General features: G+C 41.2%; 1 protein-coding gene across 2 annotated transcripts; it reads left to right on the top strand.

The window, feature by feature from the left end:
* The first annotated feature begins 52 nt into the window (after positions 1–52).
* On the top strand, positions 53–13,737 carry LOC123507574. Of its 2 annotated transcripts, none has more exons than XM_045260526.1 (11): positions 53–191; positions 2,113–2,318; positions 2,423–2,687; positions 2,983–3,449; positions 3,809–4,000; positions 4,416–4,541; positions 5,460–5,556; positions 6,320–6,453; positions 6,848–6,995; positions 7,359–7,563; positions 8,131–13,737. In XM_045260526.1, exons 1-11 carry the CDS (start codon positions 146–148, stop codon positions 10,211–10,213), a joined length of 3,969 nt encoding a protein of 1,322 aa, XP_045116461.1. In that variant the 5' UTR covers positions 53–145; the 3' UTR covers positions 10,214–13,737. The 2 variants fall into 2 exon arrangements, with proteins under 2 accessions (XP_045116461.1, XP_045116460.1); XM_045260525.1 differs by lacking the exon at positions 53–191 and adding an exon at positions 321–831.
* The last annotated feature ends 69 nt before the right edge of the window (positions 13,738–13,806 follow it).

The raw sequence follows: 13,806 nt of genomic DNA, 5'->3' as shown, positions 1-13,806 counted from the left end.
CATCCTTAAAAATTGCAGCATAACTTTCACTAGGTAGCGCAGATGTGAGGAAAATACGAGTCTGTGGGTGGGAAAAGAGGGACTTGGCAGCACCGTCGCAGGCTGAGGGCGGCGCCACCTCCCGCTAAGTGTCAGACGCAACGCCATGAAAACCCGCCGGAAAACCCACAAAACAGGCGAGAAGGTCCCCGGTGAGTAGTAAAACAATCCCTTAAGATACATAGCTTTAATATGCGTATGGAAGATGCCAGGTTTAAAAGTCTGGAACCGCATTGTAAGGGGTACTAAAGTTTGACAGTCAGAATTCGGCTGCTAAAATGGCGTCTGCTTTGTACATGACCCGCGAACTCCACACCCTTCACATTTTCGCCTGTAAAACTTTAATCCCACACCGACGGGTCAATATACGTCATCCTAACACTACTATTGGAATGAATGGACTGATACCCCACTCGGGAAAGCATATATGGTAAAGAAAACAGGAGTAAATCGAGTAAAACAAAGTTGGCTGAAAGAACCTGTTGAGAGAATAAAAACCATGACACTTCCTTGAGTGTAGCAGACGATACACTTACACACAAGAATACACACAACACTGCTATTCCAGCACCACCACCCTGCACGCAAAGCTATACGGACACTGTTAATAATCCCTAGATGACATAGTCGTAAATCAGGGACGGGAGATACAGAGAGAAAGAAGAAAGAAGAGGTCACAGGGTCATGTGGGATACGCCCCTCGTGTTTCTATGAAGGATTTGGCGCGCGTGGTCCATGTCAGGTCCGCATTTTCACACCTTTACCTGCCTCCTGCCTCATCCCACGTACTAGGTAATGACATACAGGACGTGTTTAAGGTGCGGGTGTGCATGTGAGGGTAGATAATGTAATGGAACTTTAGTGTAAAGGGGTTTTAGGCAAGGAGAGTAAGAGGATGTGGGACGTGGTAGCGGGGCCGCCTCATGTATTGTTTGGGTAGGGAGTGTTTGCGTGACTCATTTTCACAATAAGGACCCACTGCACTTGTTTTCTTGTGTTTATCTAGATTTTTTTATGTCATGTGTTTGCATTAGGGTTATTGGTTAGGGTGGGTTGGGATCTATTGTGTGTAGGTTGACTGAAGGACTCGGGTGAAAATAGAAGCAAAATTATTACTTGTGTTTTAGTCGAGAGATTGTTTTGTTAGCGTGCGATACGAGATGATAAGCCAGACTTCAGATAACTTAGCCTGCATTGTTGTTGTTGGTTATATTTCGTGTACTTAGTGAAGAATTGTGATTAATATTGTAGTGTTAGGTTAAAAATGGTTGGATGAGAAACCTTCAGACAACCATCACTAGTTTGACATGCATTTTTTACTGATATAATAAAATAAATGCCTTGATATGTTTGTAATTTGGTTTCATTATATATTTTTCTATTTATTTCCATGATTTGCATATTGTATTAGCAAGAGATCGTAACATATACTGAGGGATGGAAAAATGTTACCTGCACAATCACCCTTTAGAAACCTCCTTTTTATCGTAATTAAGTACAACAGCCATTTCTTGATTTCTTGTCCCTTTTGCACATTATTAGTATTGTAAGTTGTCATATTCAGGGTGTGGGTTGTGGCAGGGCTTTGAGCATGTGTTTTGTAAAATGTTGCAAAAAGTATACAGGAACATTATTAGCATGTGGTAGAATGAGTCAGTCTGTGGAGCAGCTATGTTTCTAGAGAACAGTTTATTTATTTGTTTGATTGCGAAACCTTTCTTTGAGATAGATACATTAAGGATATTAATTTGAGAATGTGTATTTTTATTAGTTCCATTATTATTGTGTCTCTCTAGTAGGATTGAAGAATACCGCAAACATAATCTGTGCATTAAGTGAACAGCAACCAAAAGGCTCAGGATGAAGGAATTAGGAATCATGCTTTGAATTTTCATCCCCCATGTGTTCTGTCTGATCAATCTTCCTTTCTAGCCAATTTCAGTCTGGTGTATAGACATTGTCATAATAGAGGTGTATCAAATTCCAGTCCTTATTCCATTCTTGGTGAAGATTCAAGACATGGGTAGCATGAGTAGCAGCAGCAGCATTTTAAACATCATCATCGTGTTTCAGAGTCCAAGGCCATGTCCCCCCGTCCAGAAGACTCCCCCATATCCAGTCCCCGCACTCGCTCCCCAGCCAAGGGAGTGAGGACGGGAGGAGTGAGCTGTGCTGGATCAGATGCTCTCTCTATGCTGAATATGTTGGCCGAGGTGGCGTCCGTCACCCTACACACTGACCCCTCCGTCACCGACACCTCTCAGGCCTGCAGGGTGAAGGTACCTCTAGACCTGCCTTTTGAGAGGAATGTCTATAAATAACATGACGCTTACCTCAGTTACTGTCAGTGCATTTATCACTAATGCCACTGTCATTATTCCAGGCCAGCGGCACCACCAGCAGGAGACCCAGCGACTATGACTTGCTCACTCTCGATCATGTATCTGGTATGACTGACAACCTCCTCCTCAAGCTGTTTGCCGAGTTTGAGTCTAACGAAATGTGGAAGCGCTTCACCTACACATGTGCAATGCTGCCAGCTGCCTGCTCCAAGTACTTCCAGAGCTTTGGCAGTGAACACAAAGCAAGGAGTGGCATGAAGGCTCACCTCCAGACACACCTCCAGTCCCTCCTAGAAGTACACAAGAGTAAGTAGTGATGTTTGTACTGAGAGCAATGAATGTGTGCTCTATTTCTGCAAGACATGAACATCAATGAATATGTGTTTTCCCTGGGCCATTGAGGAAAGATATTGCTGAGGAAGTAGTTAGAGCAAGGATATTGATAAGAGTTGTTTATGCTCTGATTTTTTTCATTACTGGGATTATCTCTCTCTCTCTCTCTCTCTCTCTCTCTCTCTCTCTCTCTCTCTCTCTCTCTCTCTCTCTCTCTCTAAAAAAATATGATTACATGGTGTTATTCTATTCCCCTTTGTCCCATCAGGTGGTCAGAGCCGGCAGAGCTACTTACTAGAATCCGTACCAGCACGAAAGAGACGCCTTGCCCAACAAGACCCTACAGGAGGCAGAAAGCGAGGCAACACAGGGTACACTCGGGCCAACAAGTCATCTGTAGCCCCAAAGACTCAGATACGCGATGGAGACACAAGTAGCAAGGCAAAGAAAGCACCGCCAGCAAGCAAAGAGAAGGAAAATGAAGCTGTGCAGAAGAAGGATGATGCTCCAGCTACTAGTGAGGGTGGCAGTGATGATGCACCAGTGGACGCCATCAAGGAGGAGATCAAGGTGGTTATCATGAGTGAGACCAAACCAAAGAGGAAGCTGGAGACTGGGCGGGAAGGGAAGGTCCGTGCCAAGAAGGTGAAGGCAACGGTTAACCCTCATCCTCCTGAAAGTGATGTTAATGACAACAATAACAATAATAATTCTGATATAAAGACTGTGGCAAGGGTTAGTATTTTGCTGTATTTTGTATTGGAGTGTGTGTTTTTGTTTCTGTATTATAGTGTTGTAGTGTTGATATTGGGAAACTGAAAATTAATAAGGTATTGCATATAGACTCAAATGAATTCCTTTCTTTTATTTTCATTTTTTTCTTTCTTTATTTATTTCTTTCTTTATTTTAATATTTATATTTTTACTTTATTTTATTTATTTATTTATTTTTTTTTTTTTCTTTCTTTCAGGTAACTTACATGATTTCCTTTCTTGTGTGTCCTTTCTTGTATTCATTTATTTCTTTTTTTATTTTCCAGATGACTAGTATTTTTAATAGAAGTAGTAACATTTGATCATGACTTAATTTGCAGATGCCAGTAATAAAGCAAGAGTGTAAGAAGGAAGCTGAGCGGCAGCCCATCCAGCAGGTTGTGTCGCATGACCACGGCTATCTCAAGGCGTCCCCGGTGAAGTGGGACTCGGAACATGCTGAGACAAAACCTGCAGAACACCAGCCCACTAAAGAGACCCCCCTTAGGAACCAAACTCAGCCATCCTCACAGGTAATGCCACGTATTGAGTAGTAGAAATATGAAGATCAATCTCTGTATATGTTTGTTTACTTGTATCATATTAAAATGCATTATATAGATTTTTATTTTGTTGTTTTATGACTTGTTGAGAATATGGTGTGTTAATATATTCAGAAAATGTGGGATTATATGTTGGTAAGTCAAATATGAAGTGTATGGAATAATTATTTTATGCTATGAGATCCACATGTACTAAGAACTGTGGAAATGAAAGTAAGAGACTTACCACATACTGCATATTATCTGTACCTTTTTTTAGATGACAATATTTCTCTGTACTACCACTGAACCACTAGACTTTACAAGTTATCATTAGTCTTTCATTCAAGCTCTGATATTCAAGGGATTGTTTACATAACTCTAAGTGTGCTGTCTCTCTGTAAAGGTGGCTTGGAGTGGAGGTGCAATGGATGGGTCTGTAAGCTGCCTTCAAGTCCGGGAGGAGCTGCAGCCAGAGGACCACTCCACTCTGCTCCACCAGCACATGAATGAGGAGCTGCAGGGAGGAATTGTAAGTCTCTTTTACTTCTTATTCATTATAAAACACAGTGCAAAGATTTAGTGTCCTAATTTAAAGTAATTCTTAATCCCTTTAATACCATAACATGTTTCCATATTCATTTTGCTTAGTATTTGGTAATTTGATACAGCTTCAGAAACTTATGTGGGGGATTAAAATAGTGAAGACTGTGGCCATTAATCTTCTGACTTCCATAGAGCCTTATTAATGTCAATAAAATCATCTAATTGTACACAAATCTCAAGGTAAAAATGTGTTCTAGTATTGAAGGGGTTAAACACAGTGCAAAGATTTAGTGTCCTAGTTATATGGTCATTATAGAACACAGTACAAAGATTTGTTGGCCTGTTATATGTAAGTTCACAATCATAAGATACAGGTCAGAGATTCAGTGTTCTGCTATATCATTACAAAGCAGTACAATGATTTAATGTCGTGTTATATGTAAGTTCACAGTCATAAAAGAGTGAAAAGATTCAGTGGCCTGTTAATGTAGTGGTTCACATTTGCAGCTCAAAAGTAAAAGGCCTGGTGCTTTCTTTATTGTGGTAGAACTGAAAGGAGCAAGACAACGATAAAACCTCTCAGAAACTTGTCATTTAGGAAAGCATCAGAGCTCAATACTTCCTTTTTGTACCCTCATTTTTTATTAAGCATTTTATCACTAACTGTTGGTAGATTTTCCAGCTTTAACTGAGTCAGTCCCTGGTAGAATGGAACAGTGTTGTGGCCCTCCTTGGATGAAATACAGTCAATCACAAGAGTGTTTCTTTCTACTAGCAGCTACTGGAGATAGGAGAATGAATAACCTATGTGTGTGAGGATGTGGTGTTTTGCCTGGGCCATTCTCTGAAAGATTGCTGGCCTGGTTTGTAAACTGGTAGGAGTAATCATTAATTGTGTCTACAGATGGCCCAGGAGTGTGGCAGCGCTGGAACACCCCTGCCAGTTGTGGGCTGTGAGATTGAATTCACACCAGACCAACACTACAAAGTCATGCGCTCTGGTAAGAACCAGTGCTTTGGTGACATTTTTTTCTGTTTTTATTTACTTTTTTCCTAATATTTTGTTACCCTTGGCAGTTCTCCATCTTGCATAAAAAAAAGAAAATGTAAGAGGAGAAAATTTAGCTAAGAGCAACAAAAATATATTAAATAAGAAGGCACATTTAGATGCCAGTTCCCAAGCAGATCCCAGAGAGCTAGCCAAAAGAATGGGATGAATGTCATGAAACCTCCCTCTTTTCTAATAGACCACTGTGTTGTCTAAAGCACAGTCAGTTGCAAGTTGACCACCTTACATAGGTTATATAACCCAAGTGAACTGATCTGCAACTCGAGTGATTTATATGCCATTATGTGAGACTTACTTAACTGTTACTATCATTGAGGACGTGCACATTTTTGGCTTCTCTCATGTGCTATATTGATGGAGTGAATGCACATTTTTCATCTGTGTTATGGTTTACATCCTGTCACTGTTATTGAGAGCATGCACATTTTTGGCTGCTCTCATGTGCTATATATTAATATGATGGAGTGAGAGCACATTTTTCATCTGTGTTTGATTTGTTTCCTCTCACTATCATTGAGTGTGCACATTTTTGGCTGCTCAAATGCCATAGATTGGAGTGAGTGGACATTTTTCATTAGTGTTTGATATATTTCCTGTCACTGTTATTGAGAGTGCACATTTTTGGCTGTTCCACATGTAATAGATTGGAGTGAGAGCACATTATTCAGCAGCATTTTGGTTTACTTCCTCCTCAGCGGACCTTCCTGTAGTGTACGACCACAACAATCCCTCTGCTGATGTTGAAGGTGTGGCCAAGGTGATCGAGAGGGACGAGTACAAAGTCCGTAAGAAGCCCAAGGGACGAGCAAAGTTCATAGGACAAAGCAAGGTGAGCTGTGTGGATGTGTTGCTACAAGTAGAAGGACGTAATGTAGCAGCTCCTTGTGGGGATGTTGGGCGTAAGATATGTGTTTATTAGGAGCATTAGCCAAACCAGCCATGTGTTTGCTAGCTGGCGATGACATACTCTTGATGCATTAGGCTTAGTGTTGTGACCGTCATTTCTCTTCCTCATGGCTGTCAGTGAAGGGGTTACCTGCTGCCTATGGTTTACTTCCACCTGCTACTTCTACTTAGTGCAGGGTAGTCGTCAGTTGTAAAGTTCAGTGTATTGTCTCGTAATGATCACTGCTATTGTAAAAGCCATAATGGTATAAAAGTTGAACACCAATCAGTCCAGGTACAGAATCATTTTTGTTACTTTTTTGTGTTTTTTCCTACAGGCAGAGAAGGAGATGGCCTTGAAACTGATAACAGAGATTCGATCCCAGTCTGTGATGGCTTTGGAGACACTAGAATGCAAGATCTGCCACCCTCCTCGCCTGTTCACGGCCCCGTCCACCTTGCTGTCCCATTACCGCAGCCACGCAGGTACTGACACACCCATGCACCTGTGGCTTACCCATCATCCTCATTTATGAAACCTTTACCAGACTACAACTTTGATTTTTTTATGTTTTATGTTCATGTTCTGTATGTGAAGGAAGTTTATGATTTCTAATTGTGTACTTCTTAGGATGACAGGGCTGTAAGAGCATTAGATGTGATAAAATAGCTTGTGATAAGGTAGCTGACAGGCAAATAATCTCACCCTCTTAATATTCAGTTTTAGCTTTACAGGATAAGTGGCATGGTCTAATACTGTTTTTATAAGGTGTATCTTCCTAACTACTGTGAATGAGAAGTATGAAGTCTTACTCACACATCACACCACCCATCATCCCCCCCCCTCAGGCATCCGTCCCTATGAGTGCCGCATATGTGAGGCGGTGTTCACGCGGCAGCACTCGCTCAACTACCACATGCTGATCCACACCAACCAGACTCGCTTCACCTGCAGCGACTGTGGCCGTAAGTTCCGCCACCCATCACACTTCAAAGAGCACCGGCGACGCCACACTGGGGAGTCGCCCTACGAATGCTCTGATTGCCTCATGAGGTGAGTGGCAATACTGACACTGCTTGTATTTAGTCTCTCCTGTCATGTATTTGTGTCCCAAGCTTACAGTGCCTAGAGGTTTGGATGGTCTATTAATTTGGTTCTTGAAAGTCTGCTTGTCCAGCCCCAGCCTTGTAGTGTTGGAATTTTTAAATGATGCTTCTAAAAACAAGACGTTTATCACTATTTTGGCTAACTCTTGAATACGAACGGGGACTGGCAACTTAGTGGGCCTTTTTATTTTATTTTTATTGATTTATTTATTGATTTATTATTTATTTTAATTTTTTTTTTTATTTATTTATTTTTTTTTTTTTTATTTATTTATTTTTTTTATGTTGCCCTTGTCCTGCTTTCACATCCTCTATAAAAAAAAGAGAGTAATGATAACCCTCCATTGCTCAGGAAATAAAAAACATGGTTGGTGGCATCATTCTCTTGATTTCCAGCCACTCAATGATTACAGCAAGCAAGCAGATAATTGTGTGGATTAAATTATCTTCTGCAGTGACATATACCTTAAAAACTCACCCTGAATGTTTGTGTACACCATTGCTTCTTCTACAGGTTTAAGACCAGAAACACTTACAAACGACACTTGCGGACCCGGCACGGCAAGCTGCTCACCACCCAGGGCACCATCATCATTCTGTCGCAGGAAGAGGCAGACCGCATGAAGAAGTCGCAGGGCCGCAAACCTCGCCGGCCCCGACAACCCCTCAAAATAATAAGTCCGGAAGCTGCTGCGCAGATGGAGGAGGAGCAGGTGTGGACTGATTTTGAGGAAGGGGACCGTGAAGAAGAGGAGGAGGAGGAGGAAGAAGAGGAAGAGGAGGAGGAGGAAGAGGAAGGAGCTAACTATGGTGAGGTACTACAGTCCAGTAAGCATAAAGGTGAGGTAGGGAGCTACCAGGTGACAGCTGACAGTGTGGTGATGTCTGTGGGGATGAAGCAGGTGTCCAATGGCAAAACTGGTCTTCTTGTTAAGTCCAAAAAGATTACAGACAAGAGTAACATCAGTCAAGTGAAGCACATTGAGCAAGTGAAGGAGTGGAAGAACCCTCTGCAGGGAAACTTGAGACAAACCAGTAAAAACCACCACTCTGAAATTGTGGAGGAGGAGGTTGTGATGGATGGCACTGGTGGTGAGGACCTGCGTACGTACGTCTTCCAGCCACCACCTGAACACAACACACTACCTAAAGTTAACATCAGGTCCTCTTGGAATACCATCAACTTTGACCTCAAGAGTCTAGAGATGGCATCCGAGCTCATCATTCCAGAGAATGCAGGCGAGGAGACAGTGGAGGTTCCCCTGACTGACATGAAAACAGAGCTAACAAACATGGACACTGGCTGCAAGGAGTTTGTTGGAGACAGTATCAACCCTGAGGAAGTGATAACCATCTGCTCAAACATGGAAACTGTCAGTGATGAAGCAGTCAACCCAGGAATAGTGCAGCCACCCACTAGTAACCCTGACTGGTTCACTGTTAAGAAGCCCATCAAATGCTATACAAGATCAGGGTATGGTGTGGCTGACCTCCATGACACTGTGCATGCCGCTGCCTCATGTGCTCCGCCAGACTCCAAGACAAGCAGTAACAGTCAAGGAGTGTACGTTGTTGAGTATGTCCACAATAACGACGGGCGGCTTGCCAAGGTGTACCGGGCCAGTGCTTCCCTTGTTCCCAAGAGTGTCCAGCAGGGATCTGTTCAGGTGCCACAGGTCATTAGTGTACCCAGCAGAGGACCAGTGCCTGTTATTGTCAGTAGTGGGTCTGATAGGCCAGTGGCTTCCATCACTGTGCCAGCAAGCTCCATCAGAACAGCGTCTAAGCAAGTGCCACAAGTTGTGCCAGATGTAAATCACCAGGACCCAGTCACAGGAATCGCTTCACCAACCAACAGTCGACTAACTACCAGCAACGCTAAGGAACCAATTCATAAGCAGGTTGTGAATAATGTGAGGAAGAATAATGCCGTCAAGAGCGAAGGTCTCGTCGCCTGTAGAAATCCACAAAACCCAACCATTACATTGCATTCCTCCCCCTCGGTTGTTGTTACGACTGTCCCTCATGTCCCGGAGGCTCAGCAACTACCAGGAAGCCACGACAAACTATTCCCTTGGTCTTCGCAGCCTCTACCAGATAACAACCAGGTTACTACTTACTCTGTTGGCACTAGTGCAGAGGGAACAGAGGCACTCCAGAATGGTACATCCAGTGTAGAGGAACAGAACCACCTTACCTATCCTCTCACCAATCAGGAAGTGGAGCAGTACGTTCAGGTGCAAGATAACATATTGTTAGAGGATGTTGAGATTATTGAAAGCCTCAATATTGGTGATGACGAAATTATAGTCAACCCAGGATTGGTTGGTAGTGGTATGCAGAGTGTGTGTGTGGCAGAGAACCTGAACCAGCTGACCGAGGTTCCTGAGTCAGCCAGTGGCAGGGTGGAGGGGCTGGAGCCACATGAGGCGGGTGTATTACAAGGCACCACCCACTCCCAGTATGTGGATCAGCTGCTTCACCACAACATGATGGTAACCAATGAACAGAACACACCCACCACACAAGATACATCAGCTCCTCCTCCTGTCAATATGGGTATTGTTCACAAGGTTGCATCCACACTGCAGGCTTAATGAAGTCATTGGTGTCACTGTTGCTAAAGTAAGTCAGATTATTCTATCATGACCATAGTGTTTATGAAAATATTTATGCAAGTATGAATGACATTTTTATCATTTTTAAAGTTAAATTAACATGATGCCTTCAGACCTTTTAAAATTAAATCAACAATAAAACCCAGACACACACTGAAGCTGGACATTAGAGGAGATTAATAGTTGCTAGATTTATATATATTTAGTTCAATATATTTATATTTTCAATAGTGAAATTGTAGTATTTACAACTAATAGTCTCATTTGTATGATGCATCTCTTGAGGACATTTTGACTTGTGAAATCCATCCATTAATAGTCTTAAGGAAGTCTGGAGGTCTCTCAGTGCATAACAGAAAAACTTGAAAAGAATTCAGCACAAGAATGGTATCTTTAGAGTTTACTATTTTGTCTTTTTTTTTTTTTATGATTACTTTTTTATTTTGGTTTTCTTTGGTCTGGAATCCATTGGTTTAGTGTTCCTGGATGCCTCCCTGCATGCGGGGAGAAGACCTGCTTCATATGAATCATTACAGTAAAGTAGTAATGGTATGGAATATTTTGTCAATATCGTGACATACTCAGTCATAAACCTTCCATCTTTTTCTTTATAAAACAGATTGCCCATCAGTAGACTGTACTAATGCTTGCTACACTTGACACTTGACATTGAAATGATCTTATCTGGGATGTGTCATATTTAACTCCTCAGTGGAATGCCTCCATAACAGGTGTATGAATTAAGGAAATTGGTTGTTGAAGTACAGTGAAGTGAGAATTCTTGCCAAAGCATACAATGTGGCTCTCTATTTACTAAGACACTAAAAATTAGATATCCATTATTCTCTTGACTGCCTGACAAAAGCACCAAGCAATGTACAACTGAATTGTTGTCATGCTGCAGGTGTTCTTGTTTCTCTCTAATAGTGGATAAGTTTTCATGAAAGGCAATGGAATAAATACATACACAGTTAGGGTGTGCTCTGCTGAATATAGCAGCTATATAGTGTTGTGCATTATGAAACTAAGACTGTAGTATGGTGGTGTTGGATGGGCAAACATTGGTTTGGTACTTGGTGAACTTATGCACAAAAAGATGTTATCTCTGGGAAGATCCACTTCATGAATGGCAGTGGTGGTGGTAGTGCTAAAGACTGACTGGTGAGGCTCAAACACTGACTGGTCCAAGAAGGTATTGCAAAACTATTTGGGTGTTGGATAGGCATTGCCCTTGTGGTAAGATTATTGAAAGTGAAACCAGTGGTATTTGACTGAGTATTCATCTGTGCTTACCTATCATGTTGATAAACAAGGTAATTGTGGTAATTATAGTTGTACTTTACCACATCACCGAATATTACGGTTTTGACTCAAAACCTGACGTGGCTTACTTGACGCCATTTCCTGAATGGTCTTCCCTGTGTGGGTGTCATTCCAATGCTGAATCATGCAGTACCTGAATTATTTTAGGATCACTATTTAAAGTAGCAGTATACATATTACATATATAACCAATAGAAGGTGGCATTTCCTAGTGCTGTAGTGTAGAAATGGTGCTTCAGCTCTACTGTGGCCAAGGCAGTTGCTGGGATGCCATTCCTTCATTATTACATAATAGTAATGCAGCAATGGTGCTTCAGCAACAATGTGGCCACCATAGGTACTGTGCAACACCCATCTGCATAGGCTTAAGTTTACATTAAATTAAATTCTGACACACACACACACACACACACACACACACACACACACACACACACACACACACACACACACACACACACACACACACACACACACACACACATAGTTAGATATTTTGATACATTTATACAAGTAATGCAGACAGTGAAGCTTGGAGATCATGGTTCTTATAGGTGGGTGTGACTGTATCTTTAAGAGAAAAGTGCCTTATGTATAAGTACCTCTTCCATACTGTTATTTGATGGTACAAGCACAAGTACAGGAGTCATGTGCCTTTACACCTCAATTTACTTTCTTACAAGACCTGACTTATAGCTGTATGATATTAGTGCTTAACTACTCACAGAAGAATCCTGCAATATGTAACTATTTTTAAGTAAACCTACCCATGTATGTGTTGGACAGTTTTATGTGCCAGTACCAGTTTTAACATAGAGTTGGGTTGTCTTCAATGCTGAGGCTAAGAAACCATGCAAAACATCTTCCTGAATGAGCACAGTGGAACATGAAGAATGGCAAGGGATTTCAAACCATATTCTCATTGTGGTTTTTATAATGAATTTTTAGAACATTTGCTATATGTACAGTAATCAAAAGGCAAGATAAAGTGCACCCTGATTTTTCTACAACTGGCAGTATTTTGTACTTAGATGTGTTTGATAGTGGTGGGAGTGTTTAATTCAGAAATATAATGCAGTGAATGATGAAGTGGTCAGTTGTGGTATATTAAAATCAAAAGAGGAGCCAAGCTAATGTGTTACAGATGTATTGCAGGTTCCTAAAACACAGGAACTCACTGTTACACTGCCTTGTTTGCTCAGTGACAATTTATACAAGCTTGTGATGAAATGCAGTGGCTGGAACATAACATATTATCCTCTGGTGCTACACTAAAACCAAAGTAATATATGGTTACTTATTTGAGATTTGTGGCTTTCTTAATTCTAACAATATTAATCAAAGGAAAGGTGCCTACTAGAATTGTAATGTTTTTTGTGTAATACATGTTAGTCACCCAGCTTGTATTGTTCAACTGAAACCATCAAAACATATCTCCTTGTTTGCTGCTTTGTGTCAGTGTATGGTTCAAGTATAAGTGCCACTCATCATCATTGTCAACTTCCCTTTATTCAGGATCAATATTCAGTGTATCTGCCGGGGGAAACTGACCATTTCATATGTAAACCAAGAAAAATTGTAAATTGTACAGAAAATTATGATTAATGGAAACATGTTTTTTGTGGTGTTTGTAGCCTGAGCTCATATCTTGATGTGTTTTTGTGCGGCATGAAGAACCAGTGCCTTCAGGTGGTTTCAAGCTGTTATTAAGGGTACCAATTTATGCTCCCAATAACACTTCCATTAATTGATTGATCTTTATACCACTGACTTTGTACCCATCATGATGTGGCACACACAAACACCCACACCCACACACACACACATTGATTTATTATTCCAGTCCTGATGGGTTGCAAAGTCACCACTTCTCTTGCTTCATAGTAATTACCTTCTCTCAGTGAGGTAAACAGGAGTTAGTCAATAAACTCTCCAAATTGTCTCCACCCAGCCTGGGCTTTGACTCAGGACCTCTCGGTTGTGAGCCGAGCGTGCTAACCTCCCAGCTACACTTTTAGAGCTGTTGAAAAGAGAAGATTGTCTTGTCTGCATTGTATTACTTAATATATTTACAGGGTTTTATAGTGTGAATTGGGTGTAACTTCTCATAGAGCAATAATTTGATGTAATAATGTATAAAACCTATATTTTGTACTTTTAATAAACCTAATTTTCAATAATTGATATTTCCTCTCCATGATTATGATTCTAGTGGTTATTAGTCCTTTAAGTGAAGATTAAATATTAGC

The sequence above is a fragment of the Portunus trituberculatus genome, chromosome 22 (genome assembly GCF_017591435.1).
Source record: "Portunus trituberculatus isolate SZX2019 chromosome 22, ASM1759143v1, whole genome shotgun sequence".
In the NCBI taxonomy this organism is placed as follows: Eukaryota; Metazoa; Arthropoda; class Malacostraca; order Decapoda; family Portunidae; genus Portunus; species Portunus trituberculatus.
The sequence above is the reverse complement of the archived record's forward strand: the minus strand, read 5'-3'. Positions and strand labels throughout refer to the sequence as shown.

Excerpts from the sequence above, each read along its gene's own strand:
- LOC123507574 (XM_045260525.1), top strand. The coding sequence starts at position 750 with ATGAAGGATTTGGCGCGCGTGGTCCATGTCAGGTCCGCATTTTCACAC. Across the intron at positions 2,688-2,982 it reads CCTCCTAGAAGTACACAAGA|GTGGTCAGAGCCGGCAGAGC; the intron begins GTAAGTAGTGAT and ends TTGTCCCATCAG. Across the intron at positions 3,450-3,808 it reads ATATAAAGACTGTGGCAAGG|ATGCCAGTAATAAAGCAAGA; the intron begins GTTAGTATTTTG and ends CTTAATTTGCAG.